At 44.1% G+C, this 21,021-nt stretch overlaps 1 protein-coding gene across 1 annotated transcript; it reads left to right on the top strand.

Annotated features, from left to right (window-relative positions):
- The first annotated feature begins 6,689 nt into the window (after nt 1-6,689).
- On the top strand, nt 6,690-20,483 carry ETS2 (ETS proto-oncogene 2, transcription factor). Its single transcript, XM_030284121.4, has 10 exons — nt 6,690-7,004; nt 9,896-9,967; nt 12,614-12,734; nt 14,286-14,405; nt 14,870-15,070; nt 15,670-15,753; nt 16,410-16,652; nt 16,803-17,066; nt 17,717-17,835; nt 19,736-20,483. Exons 2-10 carry the CDS (start codon nt 9,896-9,898, stop codon nt 19,949-19,951), a joined length of 1,440 nt encoding a protein of 479 aa, XP_030139981.2. The 5' UTR covers nt 6,690-7,004; the 3' UTR covers nt 19,952-20,483.
- The last annotated feature ends 538 nt before the right edge of the window (nt 20,484-21,021 follow it).

The following is a 21,021-nucleotide window of genomic DNA, read 5'->3' as shown; positions in this document are numbered from 1 at the left end:
CCCCTGGGGAAGTAAAAGCAGAAAGACAGGCAGCTTGGCTAGGATGGAACAGAGCTTCCCAGAGATGGCAGTGAATGAAACACAGGCAGTTTTCCAAGCCTACCAATGCAGGCACCAGTGGACACAACCATCTACTCATTCACTTACAGCTCAGCCTGGCATTGCCTTTGCTTTTCCTACTTCTGTGGGAGTGGGGCTGGATTCCTTAATGGATAGGCCTGAACAGCCTTCCAGCAGGAGAGGAGGTCAATTAAACAGGATGTAGGTCTGACATTTGGGTTATTTTAGTCAAAGTCACTCAATAGATGAATTTTTGCTCAAGACACTTCAGGCTGAAATCCTCAACATGGAGTGAGGTGAATGCTCCTGACTACAAAGCTCTAGTCCTGAATTTTTCTTGGGTCAGGAGAGAAGCCATCAACTTCTCCCTCACTCTTAGAACTTAAAAACACATGTCCCAGCAGAATCCCAGAATCATTTAGTTGGGAAAGACCTCCAAGGTCATTGACCCATCCCCACCTTGTCACCCAGCCCAGAGCACTGAGTGCTACACCCTGTCCTTCCTTGGACACCTCCAGGGATGGGAACTCCAAACCTTCAGGGCTTAACAGCCCTTCAGTGCAGAAATTCCTCCTGATGTCCAACTCTGCCTCCCCTGGGACAGCCTGAGGCCATTTCCTCTTGTCCTGTCTGCCTGGGACAGAGACAAGAGGAAATTACTGTCTCCCTTACTCCCTGGGAGCAGAGTCCGATTCCCCTCGGCTGTCCCCTCCTGTCAGGGAGTTGTGCAGAGCCAGGAGGTCCCCCCGAGCCTCCTTTTCTCCAGACTTAACAACCCCAACTCCCTCAGGTCCCAACACACAGCACCTGCCCAGCATGAAATTCAAAATATTGTGTAAACTGGGATATCCTTACTCACTGACCACAAGGAGAGTCACTGCTGTGCTTTTTGTGAGGCTGTGTCTATGCACTGAACATGCAGCAAGAGGGATCCATGGGTGAAATCATGGCAGTCACTTGCCAGAAGGAATCAAGTGATTAGAAATGACTCCGTTCTCACTTTCGGTGCCACGAGTTCTGCCACTACCCAGCACTCGGCTTCACTCCACAGAGCAAAGTCAACCAGGGGAAAAAGAGAACTGGGAGTTTGCTCTGGGAGGTGAGGGGTTAATCACAGAATATCCCAAGAAGAATATAAAAATCCAGCTCCTGGTGCTGCCCAGACCCCACCAACCCCACCCTGGGCATCCCTGGCAGTGCTGCCCAAAGGCTCCTGCAGCTCTGGCAGCCTCGGGGCTGTGCCCATTCCCTGGGCAGTGCCAGCGCCTCTGGGGAAGAGCCTTTCCCTAAAATCCACCCTAAATCCCTCCTGGGCCAGCCCCAGCTGCTCCCTGGGTGCTGTCCCTGTGCCAGAGCAGAGCTCAGAGCTGTCCCTCGGCAGCTCTGCCCTCAGTGTCCTCTGCTCCAGCTGAAAGAGAATGAAGTCAGTTGGGAATAATAAAGAAGGTAAAAGAAAACATGAAAGATGAACAAATTCTATGATGCCAAGGCTCGAGCACTGACACACAGTGGAATATGTCAGCGTGAAAAAAATAATTTAAGTCATTGTTCCAAAAATATTCCTCACAGGGACAGTTCCCACTTAGAGAAGAACAAGTGACAGAGCTCCGAGCCACGGGCTCTCACACTCTGAGCTGTGAACATCATTATCTACACACCTAGGGCTAAGGGAAAGGTTTTAAACAGCAACTTTTACAGCCACAGAACAACGATGCCAAACTCCTCTAATTTTTGGTGAGAGGGGAAGAAATGAGGGGCCCATACCCAGCAAGATGAATTCCTGCCCTCACTGCACTGAAGGGCACATCACAGTGATTAGTGAGCTGACCAGGAGAATCACAAGCTTGTGCACAAGCAAAGTAATTCTTAAATGAAACCAGCAGGGAACAAAAGAAAAAGTTCTGCTGCAAAAGGAAGCTCAAACATACTTTTTTGAACCCAGTCATCCAAGAGCAATTATTAAGATCTGTTGTTTCTGAACACACTTGGCCTTAAAATATTAACATGTGCTTTTTGTTTTATGCCTCAGACTGCATGAAATGAATTAAATACACCCAAAATGGTATGAGCAATCTCTCAAGCACTAGCTAGTTTAATAACTAATCTTCTGTTTTGGTATGAAAGGTAAAGGTTTTGGTTTTTCAATCATCCCACAGTTCATGTGTTAGGCATCTCTCCTGTCCACTGCCAACATTATTTGAGGTGAGCCTGCAACATTTTCACTTAATTTAAAAAAAACACCAACAAACAGATGCATCAACACTTAACATTTTTATACTTTATACAGCTGGAAGTTTACCTGACTTCTTTGAGACTTATAAAGGTGAAACTTTAAGGGGAAAATGTAGCAATATCTGCTGTTGCTCAAACTTTGACACAGTATTTTTTTTTTTTTCTGGGCAGTAATTAGCTGTGTTGGTTTGCATGTGCTCAGAGTAATGACACACACACACACACAAATAACTCACTGCACTTTGTGACTCACTGCGATGCCTTCGCAGAAATTACCTTGCTCACACTTTGTGCACCAAACACCAGCGGGGACAGCCAGCCGTGTTTTATTTTAGCTGTGAACAATCTATGTCTGAGTGAAAAGCCATTCAACTTCCCCCTTTCCCCCCCCAAAACCTGTATAAATATTTTGTTTCAGTTGAGTTTGAATGGCAGAGTAAATGAGTTTCATCCTTTGTTTCAACCATAACAGTGCCTTGTTTGAAGTTGCTATTTCAAGCTGAGAGAGCTGGGCCTTTATTTTTCAAAGATGTTATTTCCTGAGACCCTTTACTCTGTGAACTTACAGCCCGCCACTGGAGCTTCATTGTTAATTGTCTTTTTAGGGGCACAAATATACAGCCTTTCCTTTCAAATTCAGGATGGCTCTGTTTATTTACGCTGCTGAATGCAAACTGACTTTGGAGGAGGCATCCCTGGTGCTGCAGGGATGCCAGGAGCACTGGGAGGAGGTGCAGGGCTCTTCTGGACCACCAGAGCCCACCAAACATTTTTGGAGCTCCCAGGAAAGGGCTGCTCCAGGAGAAGGAGGAAGAAGAGGAGGAGGAGGAGGAGAAAGAACACGTGCACCCCAAACCTCCCCAGGCAGAGGAGCTGAGCCAACATGCAGATGAGGGACAGCAGGACAGGGATTTTCACTGCCCTGTGTGTCCTCTGCCCCTGTGGCGCAAGAGGAATTCTGGAGGAGTAAGTCACAGCTGCTCCGGAGCTGCAATGCAGCCCTGCCACATACCTGCCTCCTCACATTCCCCCTCCAAACCTCGGCATTTTTAGGATCTTATTCCCCCTCTTTGTTGTCCCTAGTGAGAATATGCAGACAGCCCTTCCCTGGGATGCCCTGAGCAGTGAGCTTGGCCCTGCAGCTGCTCAGATCAGAAATATGGGGTCAAATAATCCCCTTGGACAGCCATCCACTGCCAGGTACTTCAAAAAAATCTAACTGGTTCCTTTACTTTAATGCACTACAAGAAAGTAACTCTGAGGCACTCTCCTTAGCACCACAGTAACTCTCCTTAGCACCCACTTTTAGCATAGGTCCTCATTCAAACAAAAAAATTATGATCAAGAAGGACTGAAAAAAAATCTTACCTATGTAGATTACCACAGAAAAGAGAAGTTTGCAATGCTTTTTTCTTTATTCTTTATCAGTTTTCTTTCATTTTCCTTTTATAGCTACTTCACTCTTGAGCACCACAGATAGTTTACCCTCAGTCCTACAAGAAAACAACCCTCAGTCCTACAAAAAAAACAAATTAAAAAAAAAAATCAGGAAAAAAAAATATCTCAGAAGTTTGCAGCTAGATGCTGATTCAATTATCCTTAAATTGATACATAACTCCCTCCCTTTAGTCTCTGGCTCACAGAGTGCCAACACATGCAAGAATAAAACTGCAGAAAATTGTGAGGAGGACGGACAATTCCTAAAATAGAACCAAGCACACGGGCACAAAACAAAAACCAAGCCAAACCTATTTTTCCTTTGACTCTCTAAGTTAATGATGTGACATTTTGGAAACGAGCCATGCAGAGGGGACACAGAATTAAAGAGGAACTTGGACTGGAGAGGAAAGTTTCAGCTCTCTGCTCTGACCTGCTGGGCTTGCTCTGGGCTTTGGCTGCTCCAGATCAGACAAAGCTTTCACTCACATTGGGAATATTCATTCCCAAATATCGAATTGGCATTTTCCCTGCTGCCACTGTGCACCTCTGGAGAGGAGCCTGGCTCTCCCTTTGCTCCAACCTCCCATTAAGGAGTTGAAATTAGCAGTGAGATTTCCCATTAGCCTGCTTTTCTCCAAGCTAATGAAACCCAGCTCCCCCAGCCCCTCCTCATACATCATCCAGCCCACTAAGCACAAACCACTTCTAATGAACACTATTTCTATACTAACAATAAACAAAATTTAATGAATTTAAATACTCTTACATAAGAAAAACTGCTCTAAAATTAAGACCTTTCAATAGAGCAAAATATGGTCAGGTTAATAATTTTGCTCTGGGTCCCAGAATGTTAATTTAGCAAGAAATAAATAATTCCCAGCCTTTCATCTTATCTTTCTGACAGATGTTTCCCCTATAAAAAGGGTGTCATAATTGTTTTTGTCAGTGTTATAATTAAAATTGCTATGCAGCTGACATACAGTTTTTAATGGTTTCCCCTAGGATTACAGCAGATGTTGCCTTATTAGATCAGGGCTCTCCTGGAGTAAGAAATGTCATTGGCATAATCAAGACACTTCTTTAAGCCTCTCAAAGTAGACTGTCACAATTTTCCCAGTAACATTTGACCCAAAGGGATGAAATACATCCTGCTTTTCCAAGGAGAAAGTTTTCTGAGGAGTTTGAAAAATAAAAAATCCAGTTTTTGCTACAGCCAGAAATAGCTGGAAGATTCAGGAGGGAGCTCTGACAACTGCACCAGCAAGGCCAAAGAAACTGTGGCTTTTTAATGGCAAAAATATTCACAGGCAAAGGCAGAGGATCAGCTGAAATCTGGTGAGGAGCTGAGAAACAGCAGGTAGTGGACTCTTATTTTTTATTGTGTCTTGTATATTATTGTGTCTTACCCTATGACACAAGCTCTAATTTGAAGTGAGACTTTAAATAAAGCAAGGTGCAACAACAAGCTTGATTCTAAGTGCAATTTGGATCCCTGGTGCTCACTGCAAATCCAGGGAAGTCCAAGGGGAAGCAAGAAGAAAGGATGGTTCCAATGGTCAGCCAGGCTGGGCAGCTGGGAAGGGCACATGGGTCCCTAGTCTGAAGGCACACAAAGTGTTTAATATCATTACAAATCATTTGTAGGTGATTTGGCAAGAGAATCAGGCAAGGTAGGTGGCTCCAACCTAAAAAAAGCCACCCAGGCCTCCCTGCCTGTTCACAAAATCTCTCAGGGGGGAACTCATTTCGATAAAATAAATTCAGCAGAAAGTAACTTCACATTTTGGTTCACTGAGCTCTTTGCAACTTTCCATGGACCACCAATTTTTTTTTTCCCCAAGGTGTGAGGAACGCCAACTCTGTTTCACAGGCTGCAGCGACAGGATCTGCGATTGGCAGGCTGCAGCTTTTTCCCGTTGCATCCCGTTTTATATTAAGAACTCCCCAAAATAATTGCGGAAGGTGCGACATGACATAATCACTGAACTTCCACAGCACTGAGTGTCGCAGTTTACTTAGGAAAATCACAAAATGATGGTGGAAAAGAGTATTTGAGAGCATCGAGTCCAGCTTTTGACAGTGCACCAAAGCATGGCACCGAGTGCCACGTCCCGATGCTCCTTGAACACTTCCAGGGATGGTGACTCCACCATCTCCCTGGGCACTTCCAATGCCTTCATCAGCCTTTCTGTAAAGAAATTCATCCCGATGTCCAATCCAAACAAACATAATTTCCATTTGCAATTTTAGGGCTTAACTCTCCTAACGTGTCTCCCATCTTGTCGAGACGCATTACTTAAAAAAAAAAAAAAATTAAAAAAAAAAATGGAGAACATCCAGCATTAATTATCTCACACATAGCGGTGGGGAAAGGAGGAAAGAAAATTAAAAAAAAAAAAAAATCAAAGAAAACATCCAGCATGAATTATCTCATGTATAGCGGTGGGGAAAGGAGGAAAGAAAATTAAAAAAAAAAAAAAAAAAAGGAGGAAATTAAAATTAGAATTAAAATTAGAATTAGAATTAAAATTAGGATTAGAATTAAAATTAAATTAAAATTAGAATTAGAATTAAAATAAAATTAAAATTAGAATTAGAATTTAAATTAGAATTAAAATTAGAGATAGAATTAAAATTAGAATTAAAATTAAAATTAGAAATAAAATAAAATAAAAATTAAAATTAGAATTAAAATTACAATTAAAATTAGAAATAGAAATAAAATAAAATTAAAATTAAAATTAGAAATAAAATTAAAATTAAATTAAAATTTTAAAAAAACCCCAAAAATATATTAAAAAAGCCGGAAAGATACAAAACAGAGGTTTTTCTCCCCCCGAGCCGCTCGGGCATCCGCGGCGCCGGCGGACGCGGCTGTGCGGGTACCAGCGATGACAACAAGCGGAGGGGCCGGGCCTGATGGAGATGGAGGCGGGTCCGGCCGCCTCCCCCCGCCCGCTAAGAGCTGCTGCGAGGGCGGGCGGGCGGCACAACGCGGAGCGGAGCCCGGAGGCGGCGGAACCAGCGCGGAACCAGCGCGGCATCACCGCGGGTACCCCCTGCCTTCCCCGCCGCATCCCGCCCCTTCTGTGCCCCCCTGCTTCGGCCGGGACTCTCCGCCGGGATCAGCGTTGGTGGTGTTTGTTGGTGGTGTTGTTGTTGGTTGGCGGCCGCATCGAGGATATTTTGGCTCGCCCGGAGGCAGCGGCGCCTCCATCGATCCTTTGGACGCCGCCGGGGAGGGAGCGCAGGAGCGCCGGCAGCGGGGCCAGGTGAGGCGGGGGATGGAGGGGGAAAGGGGAAAAGGCTCCTCGGTGCTCCCGGAGCCCCTCCCGGCTGCTGCTGCTCTCCCCGGGCATGGCGATCACAGCCCCGAGCAGCCTCGGAGGAGGGCGGCCCCGGCAGGAAAGGGGTTAATGGGCAGCGCGCTCTGGATTTGGTTAGGACTTTAAAGGGACTTCAAAAAAAAAAAAAAAAAAAAGAAATCTTGGGCTGTGTGATCTGCCCACCGAAGTTTTTTCTACGTGGGCGAAGCGTGTGTCATGTGTGTGAGCAGCCGGGCTGGCTCCCTCCCGGCACGCTGTTCTCTCCTACCCTCTTCCCAAAGAGGCTGCTTTCCCCTGAAAAAAAATGCCACTTAAAAGAAAAACTAACAACCAGGCATCATATCCCCCTGGCCGCTCTCTTCCCTAAAAAAATCTCCCCCCAAAAAAACAAGGGATAACACTGGAGGGACATCAGACCCATCGGGGATACCAGCGCGCTTCCCTTCTCCATGTGGATGCTGCCCAGCTGTGCCCAGCTGTGCGCAGGCACCTGGCTGCTGCTGGGAAGAAGGCGATCAGAATTCAGGAGAATTAGTTAATGAGTGCCCGATCCTGTTGACCCTGTTCTGGTTCACCCACTCAGCTATGCGGGGGTGTTGAGGAAGGTGTCCTGCCAGTTAAACCAATTATAGCTGGCAAGTCGCAGTCATCAGCATTAGTGGAGGAGTTGGAGGTGAGGCCCAGTCACACCGTGTTGAGCTTTTCTGAACTTAAACCAGCAGCTAAGTCCAGCAAAAAGCCAGGCTTAACCCTCTGTGCCAATCCACGTTGCCTTCCCAGCTCTGTCCGTAAGGGTTTTGTATCTCAGGGCTGGAAATTTGTGCTGCAGATGGGGAGAGAGCTGATGTGGGATGAGCAGTGGATATAGAAATTCCTCTCCTGGAGATATTCGGCTGGAGTGTTGCAAAACATGCTGAGGATCTCCATGTGTTTTTCAGCCGGAGCTCAGTGTCTCATTTTTCCCAAAGCTTTCCTTCGGAACAAACCCAGCATGGAGAAAAGGGGGCTTGGGTTAATGAGCAATGCCGTGTAATCAACACTTGGTATAAACCTTTTGTCTTAGGGCCCTAAACGTCTCTAAAGAAACAAAAAAAAAAGACAGGAAGGAGAGAATCCCAGCCTTTTAGTGGATGGGGAAGTGCCTAACAGGATTTGTGGAGAGGTCAGAATTGCACACGAGTGCCAGGAATCTTATTAGTACTCTTAACCAGGGATCAGACATCAACTTACAGAATATACATAAAATATTTTCACAAATACTCTAATCCCCAAGCCAGTTATCCCTGGCCGCCAGGACAGAATTCAATGGCAAAACAAAAGGTGTTGGAAATTGCCATACACTTTTTTAAAAACCCAGCTAAATGCAAAGCTAAACAGTTGTTTAAACTGTGGCAAATTTAATGAACAGATTAGGATGCTTGCTGAGTGAGACTCACGCTGTGTGAAATTCTTTGCTGCTCAATGAGATGTGTAATTTAGATCAAATATTTGTACGTGCTGTTTGAGGTAAAAAACATTCAGTAGATTGCACTTTTTGAGTAACCTTAATGAATATTCTTTTCAGTGTCAGTTGATTTATTTTGTTTCAATTATAAGGCCCAGTCAAGTTGAAATAGGCCTTTCATGTTAAGGACTCTTGCTATTTTTTTTAGTTTTATTTTTAAGTGATCAGCTATTTAAGAGGATGAAAGGGTTCCTTGTCTTTGGCTGTTGAATGTTTTTATTTTCCTCTCTGTTTGTATGGACGGCTTTTGAATGTGTTGCCATTTTCAACAAGCTGGGCTTATTTTGTTAAGATCTTAATTTATGATTTTTTTCTGAATTTTAAAGTGAATTTTTTTTCCTTGTGTTAACATAGTGAGTGATAAATTTGGCTTGTAACAAGTGATCACAGTTTTGTGGAAATCTTGATAGTGTCCTCTATGGCTATTTAAATACAAGTGCACATTTTCAGGCAGTTGCTGTGGGGCAAGGAAATTCAGCCCAATGCTGTGAAAAAAGGGAAGGAAAATTAAGAGTGTAGCTTGATACGGTATAGTTCATTGACACCTGAATTGCAGCATCATGATAAACCTGAACAATGGCCATAAAACTGACTTTATTACTTATGTTTGATCTTTCCCAATGGATATGAATCTTATCAATCTTCTCCTTAAGTGATATATAGGAGAAAAGTCACACAGGCCTCACACAACTGTTCCTGGTAATAAAGACAATATAATAAAGGTTTGACTTTATCATGAACATATTGATAGTGGTCCCATTATCATCCTTTTAAAAAGGGTATTTTACTGCATAAACCCCTTTTCCATTAAAACTTAAGCCCTCTAAAGCTTTATAAATACGTTAATCCTGTGTTTAGAAAATGTACAAGATAATGTGTCTTGGAGTAAAAGTAGTCAAGGCAGGAGGTTGGGAGCACTGGGAATTGGCTTCTCTGATTATTCATGAAGGGGTGAGTGCAGGAGGTGAAGGTGTCACTCTGTCACTCCTCTTCCTCTGAAAGCCAAAGTCTGAAGTGAATCATGGCCTGTGGGAGGGCACGGAGCAAGCAAAAATAACACAACACCGATTACCTAAGATAATGGGTGAAAAGTTAGAAGATGCCCCAAAGAGACAGGTACTGGGTGGGCAAGGGGTTTCTGTGGGTTTTGCAGGCAAACACAAATCCTGTGGAAGCTCTCCCAGCTGAAAAACAAGGTGGGAGCTGCCCTGTGTGGTTGGGATGCTGGAAAAGCTTTCCCTGTATCTCACTGCCAGAGCAGTGGGGTACATCTGGTGACATCTGCTTCCCCCTCCTTTGGCTGTGGTGTTAATGGAAACCTCTCCTTTTTCAGATGAGTGACTTTGGGGTCAGGAACATGGATCAAGTGGCTCCCGTGTCCAACATGTACAGAGGAATGCTCAAGGTGAGTACCCTGGAGGTGTCACCTCCCAAACCCAGCTGGGACAGCCCCCAGCCAGAGCTCCTGTTGTGTTCCTGCAGTGCTAGGACAGCAATTGCACAAGCCAAGTGAGCACAGCTTTAATTGCTCCCCTCTAATCTTCTGCCAGAGTATTCCCACTGAGTTCCACGGAGATGTGAAAAGCAGGACTGAAATAGGAAGGTGCAAATCTAATAATGCTCCCTCTCTCCATTCCCTAAATCCTAAGGATTTAAAAGAGGTAGACGAGAACTGAGCTCAAATTTGCTGGTGTTGATGGAACTTCTGCTAAACTAAAGGTTAAAGGATGGGCAGCAGGAGAGAGTTTGTATCTTTAATTTGATGAGGCTGGCAGAGGCCTGTCCTGATAGAACTGGTCAAGTTTGGTACCTTCCTGAACCTCGTTTGGATTAAAAGTTGGTTGTTCACTTACAACTATTATTAATGGAAGCCAAATACACTGTAATAACTCCAAAAATCATTCAGGTTATTTTATCTTTAGGTAGACCGTGTCTGTTACTTTGTTTTGAAAGGCATTTACAAACTGAGGTCAGCAGACTGTAAAGGCTCAGTCTTAAAGGGTTTTCCCCCCTCCCCATTCATGCAAATTGCCTTTTAATCCCAGTATCAATTTTTTACAATTGATTAATGTAAACCAAGTAAAGGATAGGGAGACCCTTTCTGCTCTCATTAGCTTTGAGGAATGGCCGTGCTTTGAAGAATCAGCGAGGCTCTGGGATGCTGACTGCTCTGATGCTTTATGTCCCCTCTTAACCTTTTTTTCTCTTCACAAGAAAATCCAAGAGGTCCCCAAGAGATCTGTGGGCTCTTAACACAGTGGTTGCTCTAAGCAGTTTCTGAGTGTTCAGTTGTCACAGAATTAAGTCAGAGATTTGTGTTCTGCTATGCTGTAGCTGTTCACATTCCATTTTATTTTGTTCTGCAATAATTGCATGTATTGAAAAGCCCAACGAAGTAGCTGTGAAACTGATAGGACGAGCAGAATTCATTCTGCATAGTGTTTATCCTCTTTTATTACTATTAAATGAAGAACATGCTTGCACATTAATTTTCTCCCTTTTGAAATATGAAACTAGCATGGTATGGATTTTACTCATTCACATGCCACAGCATTTTTTCCAGTGACTCAGGAGAAGGGTCAGCCATTTACACAAAATGCAGGAGTTTCCAGATTGTGTTGAAAGAACTTGCCCTTTCTTTTAGGTGCTGGAGATGAGTCAGAGCTTTTATCTAGTAATGTATAAAGAATCTTTTACCAGCAGATTCGGCAGCTGTTATTAACTTGTTTTATTCACACATGATCCCTTTCCAAGGGCTGGCTTTGACTTGGGGAGTACCTGAAACAGAGGTCCACAATTTGTCCCTGATGGCCAGGAGATTTTTACATTAAGAGTTAGGTAATGTGAGGGAAATTAATCCTAATTTGCTGTTCCAGGAGCATAGTTTAGGTTGCTTTTTGCATTGCACGTGAATACTGCCCTGAAAAATCCTTGCCTTGTCCTCCGCTAAATCCACTCCTTTGGCACAAGCGGCAAATCAGTGTTTGCCTAAACCAAATAAACATTTGCAAGTTGCCTTTGTCTCCAGCTGCTTGAAGGGCAGGAGCTGCCATGAGCCAGCTGCAGCTTTCCAGAGCAATGCTCTATCCTCAGGTGCCTTGAGAAAAATCTCAGTGGCAACTTTTATCCCTCTTTGCCTCAAGAGGTTGCAGATACGGTTTCCCTGTGACTAACAAGCAAGTTTCATAAGTTGTTTTTTGAAGTTATTTCCTCCTCTGCTCACATTCCTTCTGCCCCCCAAAGACTAAAGTGGGTGGGGGGAATTTAGCAATTTCATACCAGTATTTCTGGCATACACAGTTGGCTCAATCAAGTTTGAAAGGAGTTAGGTTTTCAAAAAATAACAATATTTCTTGAATGTCAGTATATCAGCAGAATCCACTTTTATCTGGAACATTTTTATCAGTCTTGTTTATCCCTTGCTGTAAAATGAAAGTAGAAATGTTTCACTGAGCATCTGAGCACTTGAAAGGCTTCAAAATGTGATTACTGGCAAATCCAGTAAGGCAGAAGTGTAAAAGTTGCTGCAACATCCTTCCTCAAGACCTGTAAAGCTGTCTGTGTAGCTTCAAGTGATGTGGTTCAGATGAGTTTTATCCTTTAGAAGAAAAAAAAACCAAATTCATAAATTTTGCACTGGCAGCTTTCCCATAATTTACTGATCTACCATCAAATCCTCATCACATGGATAATCAATTTAAAGGGTTAAGGAAATGAGGATTTCTTTCAAATGTACCTGGAAATAAATACACACATTCTCTATTGTTAAAAGCCTCAATTACAGGAAAAAAACTAAGAATATCTTGATTTGGCTTTACTGTAAGCTGCAGAACATCCCCCACCTCGAGGGCCCTTATCTCAGAGGGTTTTATTCACTCAGCACAAGCTGTGCCCTCGTTGTGGTTATTTTTCAAAGCTGGCTCATTCAAGATAGTGGTTGTGCATGATCTCCAGATCTAGGAAACCAAACCCAGACACTTCCTAGCAGAGGAGTTCACAGCTCTGCAGCAAGATGCTTACGTGGTTCTGTGTTTGTTCTGTTCCTTTGCAGCGTCAGCCAGCCTTTGACACCTTTGACAGCTCAAACTCGCTTTTTGCTGGATATTTTTTCTCACTCAGCGAAGACCAAACGCTTCAGGAAGTGCCAACAGGGTTTGACTCCACTTCTTATGGTAAATCTTCACTTTGCTCCTTAGTCCAGTCAGCAGAGCAGAAATTTTTGGGGTCTAACTAACATTTCCTGGGTGTGCAACGTGGATTTCCCTCAAAAGATGTGGTTTAATACACAGACTTCTGTGTACATGCTTAGTTTTATTAATGTGAGTTTCTTTGTGGATAGTTGTTGTTTTCTGTACTGAAAAGAAATAGGAACTGGGATGCAGGAGCCTAATAGACTGTTTTTTCATGGAAGAAGCCTTAGTAGGAGCTTAAGCAGAGCTAAGAGTTAAAAAATCTTTTAAAAAAGAGAGTTTTATGTATTTAAATGTGCAACATCTCAACCATAATTAAAGTGCAAGTATTCTGAAAGCTTTTTTGGTTCTCTGGTGTTAAATCTCAGTATGTTTTATTCCATACTTGAAAAAAACAAGGTGGGGATGTTTTAAGATTTTTATTTTATTTTATTTGTGTGTGTGTGTAGGTCTGTATCCCACCAAGAGTGCCCTACATCAAAATGTAGATATTTTACCCGATGCTGCTTTTATCTTCCCTTTGGGGAAGGAAAAAAAACCTCAAGCCCTCAAACCCAGAAAACCACAGCTCCTTTGTTCTAGTGTGATTCTAATCAGTCACCTGCTCTGGTCAGCAAAGCAAGTCCTTGCAGATATTAAGAGGGTGTGGTAAAAGCAGAAGTTAAGCACAAGTGCAGCCTGTAGATAGTCTGGGAGAGCAAGAAGAGCTGCACAGCTCTGAGCTGACTTGGAACCTGCCAGGAGCAGCGGGGACAGTGGAAGGTGTCCCTGCCCACGGCAGGAGGTGGCACTGGATGGGCTTTAAGGTTCCTTCCAGCCCAAATCACTCTGTGATAAAATGAGGTTATCTTCTGGTAAAAATTGACCAATAAGAAAAGCTGAGTGGGAGCTGAGTTTATCCTTAAAATAGAATCTTCTTGTAAATGAGAAAGTCAGAGAAGTAGATCAGTGATTTTTACTGACGTATAATGGTGCCAGCTTTGTGGTTTGGTGCATTATTCACCTCCAGCTTGTTACCAGTCACACTTGTTTGGTCCAGATGATGGAATAATCCATTGCACCATGTGCTTGGGTGATGAGATGTGATAAGGTCTGAAATGCAGTATTGAGTAGTGCAAGCTGCCTCTTCACAGCCCTGCTGTCAGTTAACTTAGCTCTCAAATTAAATAAAGATTGTCTGGAGTTGCAAAGAAGTCTCAGGGCAAATTATAGGTGGTAAAAGAAGAATAAGCAGTCTCATTTCCCTTAAAAAAATAATCAAGTTTTCCCTGCAACAAAGGCACTTTATGTAACTGCTGAGAGTAAATAAGGATCTATGCATGGAAAGCTGCAAAGCTCTAATTAGTGATGCAATCTTATCAAACGAGTAGCACAGAGATTTTAGAGCATGGTGATCTCTGTTTTTAAAACACCAACTTTTTAGCTTTTTTTTTTTTTTTTAATTCTTCAGATAGCACAAACCAGTCACTCCTTTCAGTGCCCTGAAGTTAATGTGTGTTCTTCCTCCCCTGCACCCCTTCTCTTTTCCTGCAGAGTCGAACAACTGTGAATTGCCTCTGTTAACCCCGTGCAGCAAGGCTGTGATGAGTCAGGCCCTGAAAGATACTTTCAGTGGTTTCACAAAGGAACAGTGTCGGCTGGGTATCCCAAATAGTAAGTGTTTGCTATTTATAAGCTCTTTTTTTTTCTTTTTTTTTTTCTTTTTTTTTTTTTTAATGCTAAGGAGGAGGCTGAATAGCTGCTCTTTGAAAAGGAAAGGATGATGTCAGTAGGAAATACAAGAATGGATCCTATGTGAATCTGGCACAGCTTGCCTTGGAAAGGCCAGACTTGCTGCTGGTTAAAAATGGGTGCATGGAGAGCTCATGCTTTGGCAGCATGAGAGAGTCAAGCAAGCTGAGGACATCTCTGGTTGGAAGTGAATGCAGAAAGAAAAGAGAGAACTGAGTTGTTTGGGTTTTTTTTTTTTATATAAATTCAAGAATACATTCATTCTGAATTCATTCAGAACTCAATAACTTGGCTAAATAATTTTTTTTAATTCACTGCATTTTAAGGAAGATTATTTGATAAAGCCAGGAATTATCTCTAAATGCTGGATCCTTCCTGTCTTGCAGATCCCTGGCTGTGGACTGAACAGCAAGTTTGCCAGTGGCTTTCATGGGCTACCAATGAGTTCAGCTTGGCAAATGTGAACTTCCATCAGTTTCTTATGAGTGGCCAAGACTTGTGCAACCTGGGCAAGGAGCGTTTCCTGGAACTGGCCCCCGACTTTGTGGGTGATATTCTGTGGGAACACCTGGAACAGATGATCAAAGGTAGTTAGAGAGCCAGAAAAAGCTTTGGTTTAGGACTCTCCTAACAGAAACAGCAGTGGGGCTCAATTTCAGCACTGTTCGCTATGAAGGGTTTTATTGCATGTGAAAACTCGAACTTTAAAATTTGCTTAATAAAAGCATTATCAGCACATCCTTGGTATGCAAAGCACAGATGCAGATGGCTGCAGACATTCTGTGTGCAGGCTGACTGCATTTGTGGGCAGGTTTTATTTAGGAAGATCACTGGAATAAGAATGGGGTGCAACCACTGTAAATACCCCATAAATAAAACAGTTAACCCCATAAATACAAAGTTAACCAACAGTTGGACCTTAAAGCACATTGCAGTTATTGTTGGTTTTAAGTTTTATGGGAAAATTCAATTGGTGTGCTGGTTTTAAAACCTGTTGGAAGTTGGTTGGGTATTTTTGGTGTGATTTCTATCATGAGAGAGAATGCAATACAAATAGAGCATGATACTAAAATTTTTGTGAATGGTGACCCCCAAACTACTCACAAGAGTCAGAAGCTTTCCATGGCATGTAGGTCAGATCTTTAAAACTATAAACCCAAATTTTCTCTTTTTCTCCTCTCCCCAGACAGCCAAGAGAAGACACAGGATCAATATGTGGAGAACTCTCACCTCACTTCGGTTCCTCACTGGGTCAATAATAATTCCTTAAGTAAGTATTTTTAAAAATTCATAGTTTGCATCTCTCGGTTTATTCTAAGTGTGTCACAGATTTCAGGGTAGAAACAAAAAGCACCAGAATAGTTACTGTGCTTGAGGAGAATATTTGACTTCAGCTGCTCCAGCCTTCTTTCCTTGTATTGTTCAGTTGTCACCTAATTTATATCGGAAATCGTTTGAAGAGCAAAGGCTTTGAGAAAATGAAATTTCCTGTTGCTATGCCAAGCCCTCCATCTGTGGAGCAGAATGACCACTCCCATCTCTAGCAAACTGAGGCAAAAACTGGGAAGCAGCAAGAATTCTGTTTAGGCCTTTTTAAAGGCTCTGGAATTGTGCTAGAGCTGTTGGGAGTGTGTGGGATGCAGTGCTGGCTCCTTCAGATTGTTTGATTGATGCTGTGTTTTATTCTGCCACAGTCAGGCTTCAACTCAGCCTGATTACACCACTTAATGGGGAGAGCCTTGCTCAAAACCACTTAAAAGTTCCCCAATTTTTTCTGTCGTTTCCTTGAAGAATGAACAATGGGCACTTGTGGCTGGCAAGTTCGAGAGGGGGATTTGCAGAATCTGATTTGGTGTATTTAGTGTATTAGTTTGTTTAAGGGTCTCCAGGGAAAAAATCATCTAATTCTTTGGTTTCTTTTTTCAGCTGTTAACGTAGATCAGAATTCCTATGGAATGCAAATGCCTGGATACCCTAAACCCCTCAGTTATCCCAAACCCAGTCTCCTGACTGACGTCTGTCAGACTTCCACGGCACCGAATCTCCTCAACCCAGAACAAGACTTCCCATTGTTCCCTAAAACCCAAGCAGATGCTGTTGGTGTGAACTACTGTGCAGTTAACCAAGATTTCCCAAGGAGCAATCTCAATTTGCTGGTGGACAGCTCTGGTGAGTCGTTATCTGCACGATAACCACGGGGCCAAGGCCACGTTCTGAATGCCTCTGCATGATTTTATATGGACAGGCTGGATTGAGGGGGAGGGAAAGAAGCCACCAGCACTTGCTATTTGATTTATTTCATTGTTTTATTGGACGAAGGCAAGCTGAGAGAGCACGAATCCAGCGACAGTGGCGCCGAGAGCTACGAGAGCTCGGATTCCGTGCTGCAGTCCTGGAACAGCCAATCCTCCCTGGTGGATTTGCAGCGTGTGCCATCCTACGAGAGCTTTGAGGATGACTGCAGCCAGTCCCTGTGCCTGAGCAAACCTACCATGTCCTTCAAAGACTACATTCAGGAGAGGAGTGATCCTGTGGAGCAAGGAAAACCAGTTATACCAGCAGCCATCCTGGCTGGCTTTACTGGTGAGTGGTGAGGCAGAATGGTCACTCCTATTTTTTATGTAATGTCAGTGTTCCCTCCAAGTGTGTGCCACGGGAGGTAGAGACCACTAGTCACAACAAATTTCAATTTTGTATGTTACTAAACAAAGTCTGGGGGATTATCCACCTACAGCAAGAACAGGCAGGCACGTCAGATCAGGTAAAAATCAAATGCACTTTTTGATCTGTTTGAAAAAGAGGGGAGCTTGGACAAAACCTCCCAGATTTGGAAATTCCCACAGGTGTCGTTAAGGCCTTGTTGCTGTAGTCCTTGTTGAAATTGGATTTTTCCTGTAGGATCTTTGCCAAGCCAAGACTTTAGGACAAGCCCTGGGGCTCAAAATGCAGCTGTTTGGGAGGTGGGAGTGAGGGTTAAAGGATCCATGCAAGAGAGAAAGCCATAATTTTTGTCAAATCCTTTGTTTCCATGAAAAACCTGACATCATTTTCACATGGGTAATAGCAGATTTGTGCTATAGATTAAAACCTTAGGCTTCTTTCTGGTCTATAAAAAAGATAAATCAGATTAATTACTAGGTCTGTGATACGAGTCTGGTCACATACGTTGGTTGTGGTTAGAGCTGGCAGAGGTATTAATTTGTGGTTTTTCTGTGTCTCCTCTTTCCCAACAGGCAGTGGACCTATCCAGCTGTGGCAATTCCTTCTGGAGTTACTGACTGACAAGTCCTGTCAGTCATTCATTAGCTGGACAGGAGATGGATGGGAATTTAAACTTGCTGACCCAGATGAGGTATGTGGCAAATTGGGGTGAAAACAAAGATTTTTGGGGTCTGATCTGACATCTGTGAGCCCAGTCTTGGCTATAGATATCACATCAAATATGGTAGTGCTGCTTTTGAAGTGTTTTGGGAACTTCACTCATTAAAAGTGATGCATTTTCATTTCCTGATACTGTTTCCAGTAGGAAAATTATTGTATTAAGAGCATAAAAAGTCCAGTGAAACTTTTAGATTTAAAAAAAGAGAAAAGAGGGGAGAGGAGTCATGAACTCCAAGGAACTTCATAGCATTGAACTTCCAGTAGAGTTGTCCCCTGCTGCCTGATAGCCAGTCAATGGTAAAACAGAGTTTTTTTGAGAGAGCAGATTGTGCCAGGTCTCCAGGAGAGTTTGGGCAGAACTCTCAGGCACAGGGTGGGATTGTTGGGGTGTCTGTGCAGGGACAGGAGCTGGGCTTGCATCTTTGTGGGTCTCTTCCAGCTCAGGGCATTATGTGAGTTGTGGGCTTGTCCTGTGCAGGGCCAGGGGCTGGACTGGTGGTGGAGTCACTGTTCTTGGTGTTTGAGACAGGACTGGATGTGGCACTCAGTGCCATGGTCTGGATGACAAGGTGGTGTTGGCTTAAAACTTTGGGCTTGATCTCAAAGGGCTTTTCCAGCCTGGTTGGTTCTGTGACTTCTTCCAGCTCAGAATATTTGTGTTTCTTGGAGTGGTGAAGTGCAGGGCCAGGAATTAGACTTTGGTCCCTGTGGGACACTGCCAGCTTGGAATATTCTGTGATTTCTCCATAAACCTGACCTCCTTAAGCAAGTTTTGGCCCATCCCCTACAAACTGGTGGCTGTTGCAGCGAGGGTGGCTGTAACAAACCTCTCTGGTTCCCTGACTTTGGGGTGAGGGTGGTGAAAATGAGAAGGAGCAGGTTCGAAGGAGTTGCCCAAAAGGAACTTTCAATAAAGGGTGAAAACAACAAACATGGAGCACAGTATGAGGGGCAGAATCCCAGGACCTGAGATAAAGGGGAAGATATATATATATACATACACTTGAGGGTAGAACATTCTAGAACTATAGCCACAGAGGGGAAACAAGTAACCAATAGGGGAGCACAACTTTGATAACTTACCATAACAACACCAAAGGCTTAGGGTGAGATTGAGAGTTCCCTCATAAGTTAAATAAATTATTCCCAGGGCTTGAAACTCAGGCCTTTGAGTCTTTCAGAGTAAAATCTGTCTGACTCTGGGTGACAGCTGGGCCATCTCCCATGGGTGATCTTTGCTGTCAGCCACCTTCTCCTGGAGCTGCTGTTGAGGTCTCTTGTGGGATCAGTCACCAGCTCTTCTCTTGTGAGGTTGGGCTGCTGTTGAGGTCTCTTGTGGGGTCGGTCACCAGCTCTTCTCTTGTGAGGTTGAGCTGCTGTTGAGGTCTCTTGGGTTGGTCACCAGCTCTTCTCTTGTGAGGTTGAGCTGCTGTTGAGGTCTCTTGTGGGGTCGGTCACCAGCTCTTCTCTTGTCAGGTTGAGCTGCTGTTGAGGTCCCTTATGGGGTCAGTCACCAGCTCTTCTCTTGTGAGGCTGAGCTGCTGTTGAGGTCTCTTGTGGGGTCAGTCACCAGCTCTTCTCTTGTGAGGTTGAGCTGCTGTTGAGGTCTCTTGTGGGGTCAGTCACCAGCTCTTCTCTTGTGAGGTTGAGCTGCTGTTGAGGTCTCTTGTGGGGTCAGTCACCAGCTCTTCTCTTGTGAGGATGGGCTGCTGTTGAGGTCTCTTGTGGGGTCAGTCACCAGCCCTTCTCTTGTGAGGTTGGGCCATCCAGAGCAAATAAACTGCTCTGACTGAGGGAGGGGTTGTATTTAATCAGCCACAAAGAAGAAGATGAGTCGGAACAAATTTGGAATGGATTTTGCTTTCTGGCAGGTGGCACGGCGGTGGGGGAGGAGGAAGAACAAGCCCAAGATGAACTACGAGAAGCTGAGCCGGGGCCTGCGCTACTACTACGACAAGAACATCATCCACAAGACGTCGGGCAAGCGCTACGTGTACCGCTTCGTCTGCGACCTGCACAACCTGCTGGGCTACACCCCCGAGGAGCTGCACGCCATGCTGGGCGTGCAGCCCGACACCGAGGACTGATCCTGGGCCCGGCTTGTGCGTCTGGAGTCACCAGTGGGGACAATGGCCGGGAGCCGCGGCCGCTGGGCCCGCCGCGCTCCGGGGGAGGCCGAGCGGGACCTTCACCCATTGTGTGACGCGGGGAGCGGGACGGGAGCGGCCAGCGGGGCTCTGGGGGGCTCTGGGGGAGCGGGCACAGCCCTGGAGACACGGGGGTGCTCCTGGGGTCAGCCTTGCTGCTGCCTGCCCTGCCCTGCCAAGCGCTTTGACACTGCCCTGGAAGGATGGGGTTGGCTGTGAAACCAAAGGTTGGCTGTGATGCAGCAGAGCTCTTGCTCTGGGATGTTTTTGAAACAGCACCGTCCTCGTGCAGTTTATTTAAAAACTAATTTATTTTAAACTAGCAGTAAGGAGACCGGTATTAGTTTTGTTTTAAAGCACGTTTTGTTATTGTTGTTATTATTGTTACTACTCCAGAAATGTGCTGCATAGGTACATAAACACTCTCGTGTCCAAAACCAAATGTAGCAACTGTTAACAAAAAAAAAAACAACCCACCCTTTAAAAGAAGGGAAGGAAAATCACACCATTTCAATATTCAGTTTGTATATACTCTGTGATTCCTTTGGAAACTCTGATGTTCCTATTTAACAGATACTGTATAGTGTAAATTAAACTAATTGTATGTGTGTTTTGAAATAGGATGAATGTAAACTTATCAAATGTGGGGTGGGGGGGGCAGTTCATGTTTGTCTAGGATATACAACCTTCTGCAAATATTTAATTGCTCTGAGAGACAGCAGAAATTCTATGCTCAGTGTGCATGCATTGGGTGGGGGGGGCGGGCAGGGAGGGGAGGCTGGGCTCAGGATTTTGCCAAGACTGAAGTTGGCAGTTCTTTGTGCATTTTGGCATTTTTACAGGAAACTAATGTCATATTCTGGGACATAAAAGGGCCTGTTTGTGGTTTCTTCTGTAACTGAAAAATAAAAATATTAATATGGGTAAAATTACCTTTTTTTCTTTATAAATGGCATATGTTTTTCAACTTCTATGCATGTACTTTTAAAAAGAAATTTATATACAAGCCT

The sequence above is a fragment of the Taeniopygia guttata genome, chromosome 1 (genome assembly GCF_048771995.1).
Source record: "Taeniopygia guttata chromosome 1, bTaeGut7.mat, whole genome shotgun sequence".
In the NCBI taxonomy this organism is placed as follows: domain Eukaryota; kingdom Metazoa; phylum Chordata; class Aves; order Passeriformes; family Estrildidae; genus Taeniopygia; species Taeniopygia guttata.
The sequence above is the reverse complement of the archived record's forward strand: the minus strand, read 5'-3'. Positions and strand labels throughout refer to the sequence as shown.

Coding starts and splice junctions, on each gene's coding strand:
- ETS2 (XM_030284121.4), top strand. CDS start 9,896: ATGAGTGACTTTGGGGTCAGGAACATGGATCAAGTGGCTCCCGTGTCC. Junction 9,968..12,613: donor TGTACAGAGGAATGCTCAAG/GTGAGTACCCTG, acceptor GTTCCTTTGCAG/CGTCAGCCAGCCTTTGACAC. Junction 15,071..15,669: donor CCTGGAACAGATGATCAAAG/GTAGTTAGAGAG, acceptor TCCTCTCCCCAG/ACAGCCAAGAGAAGACACAG.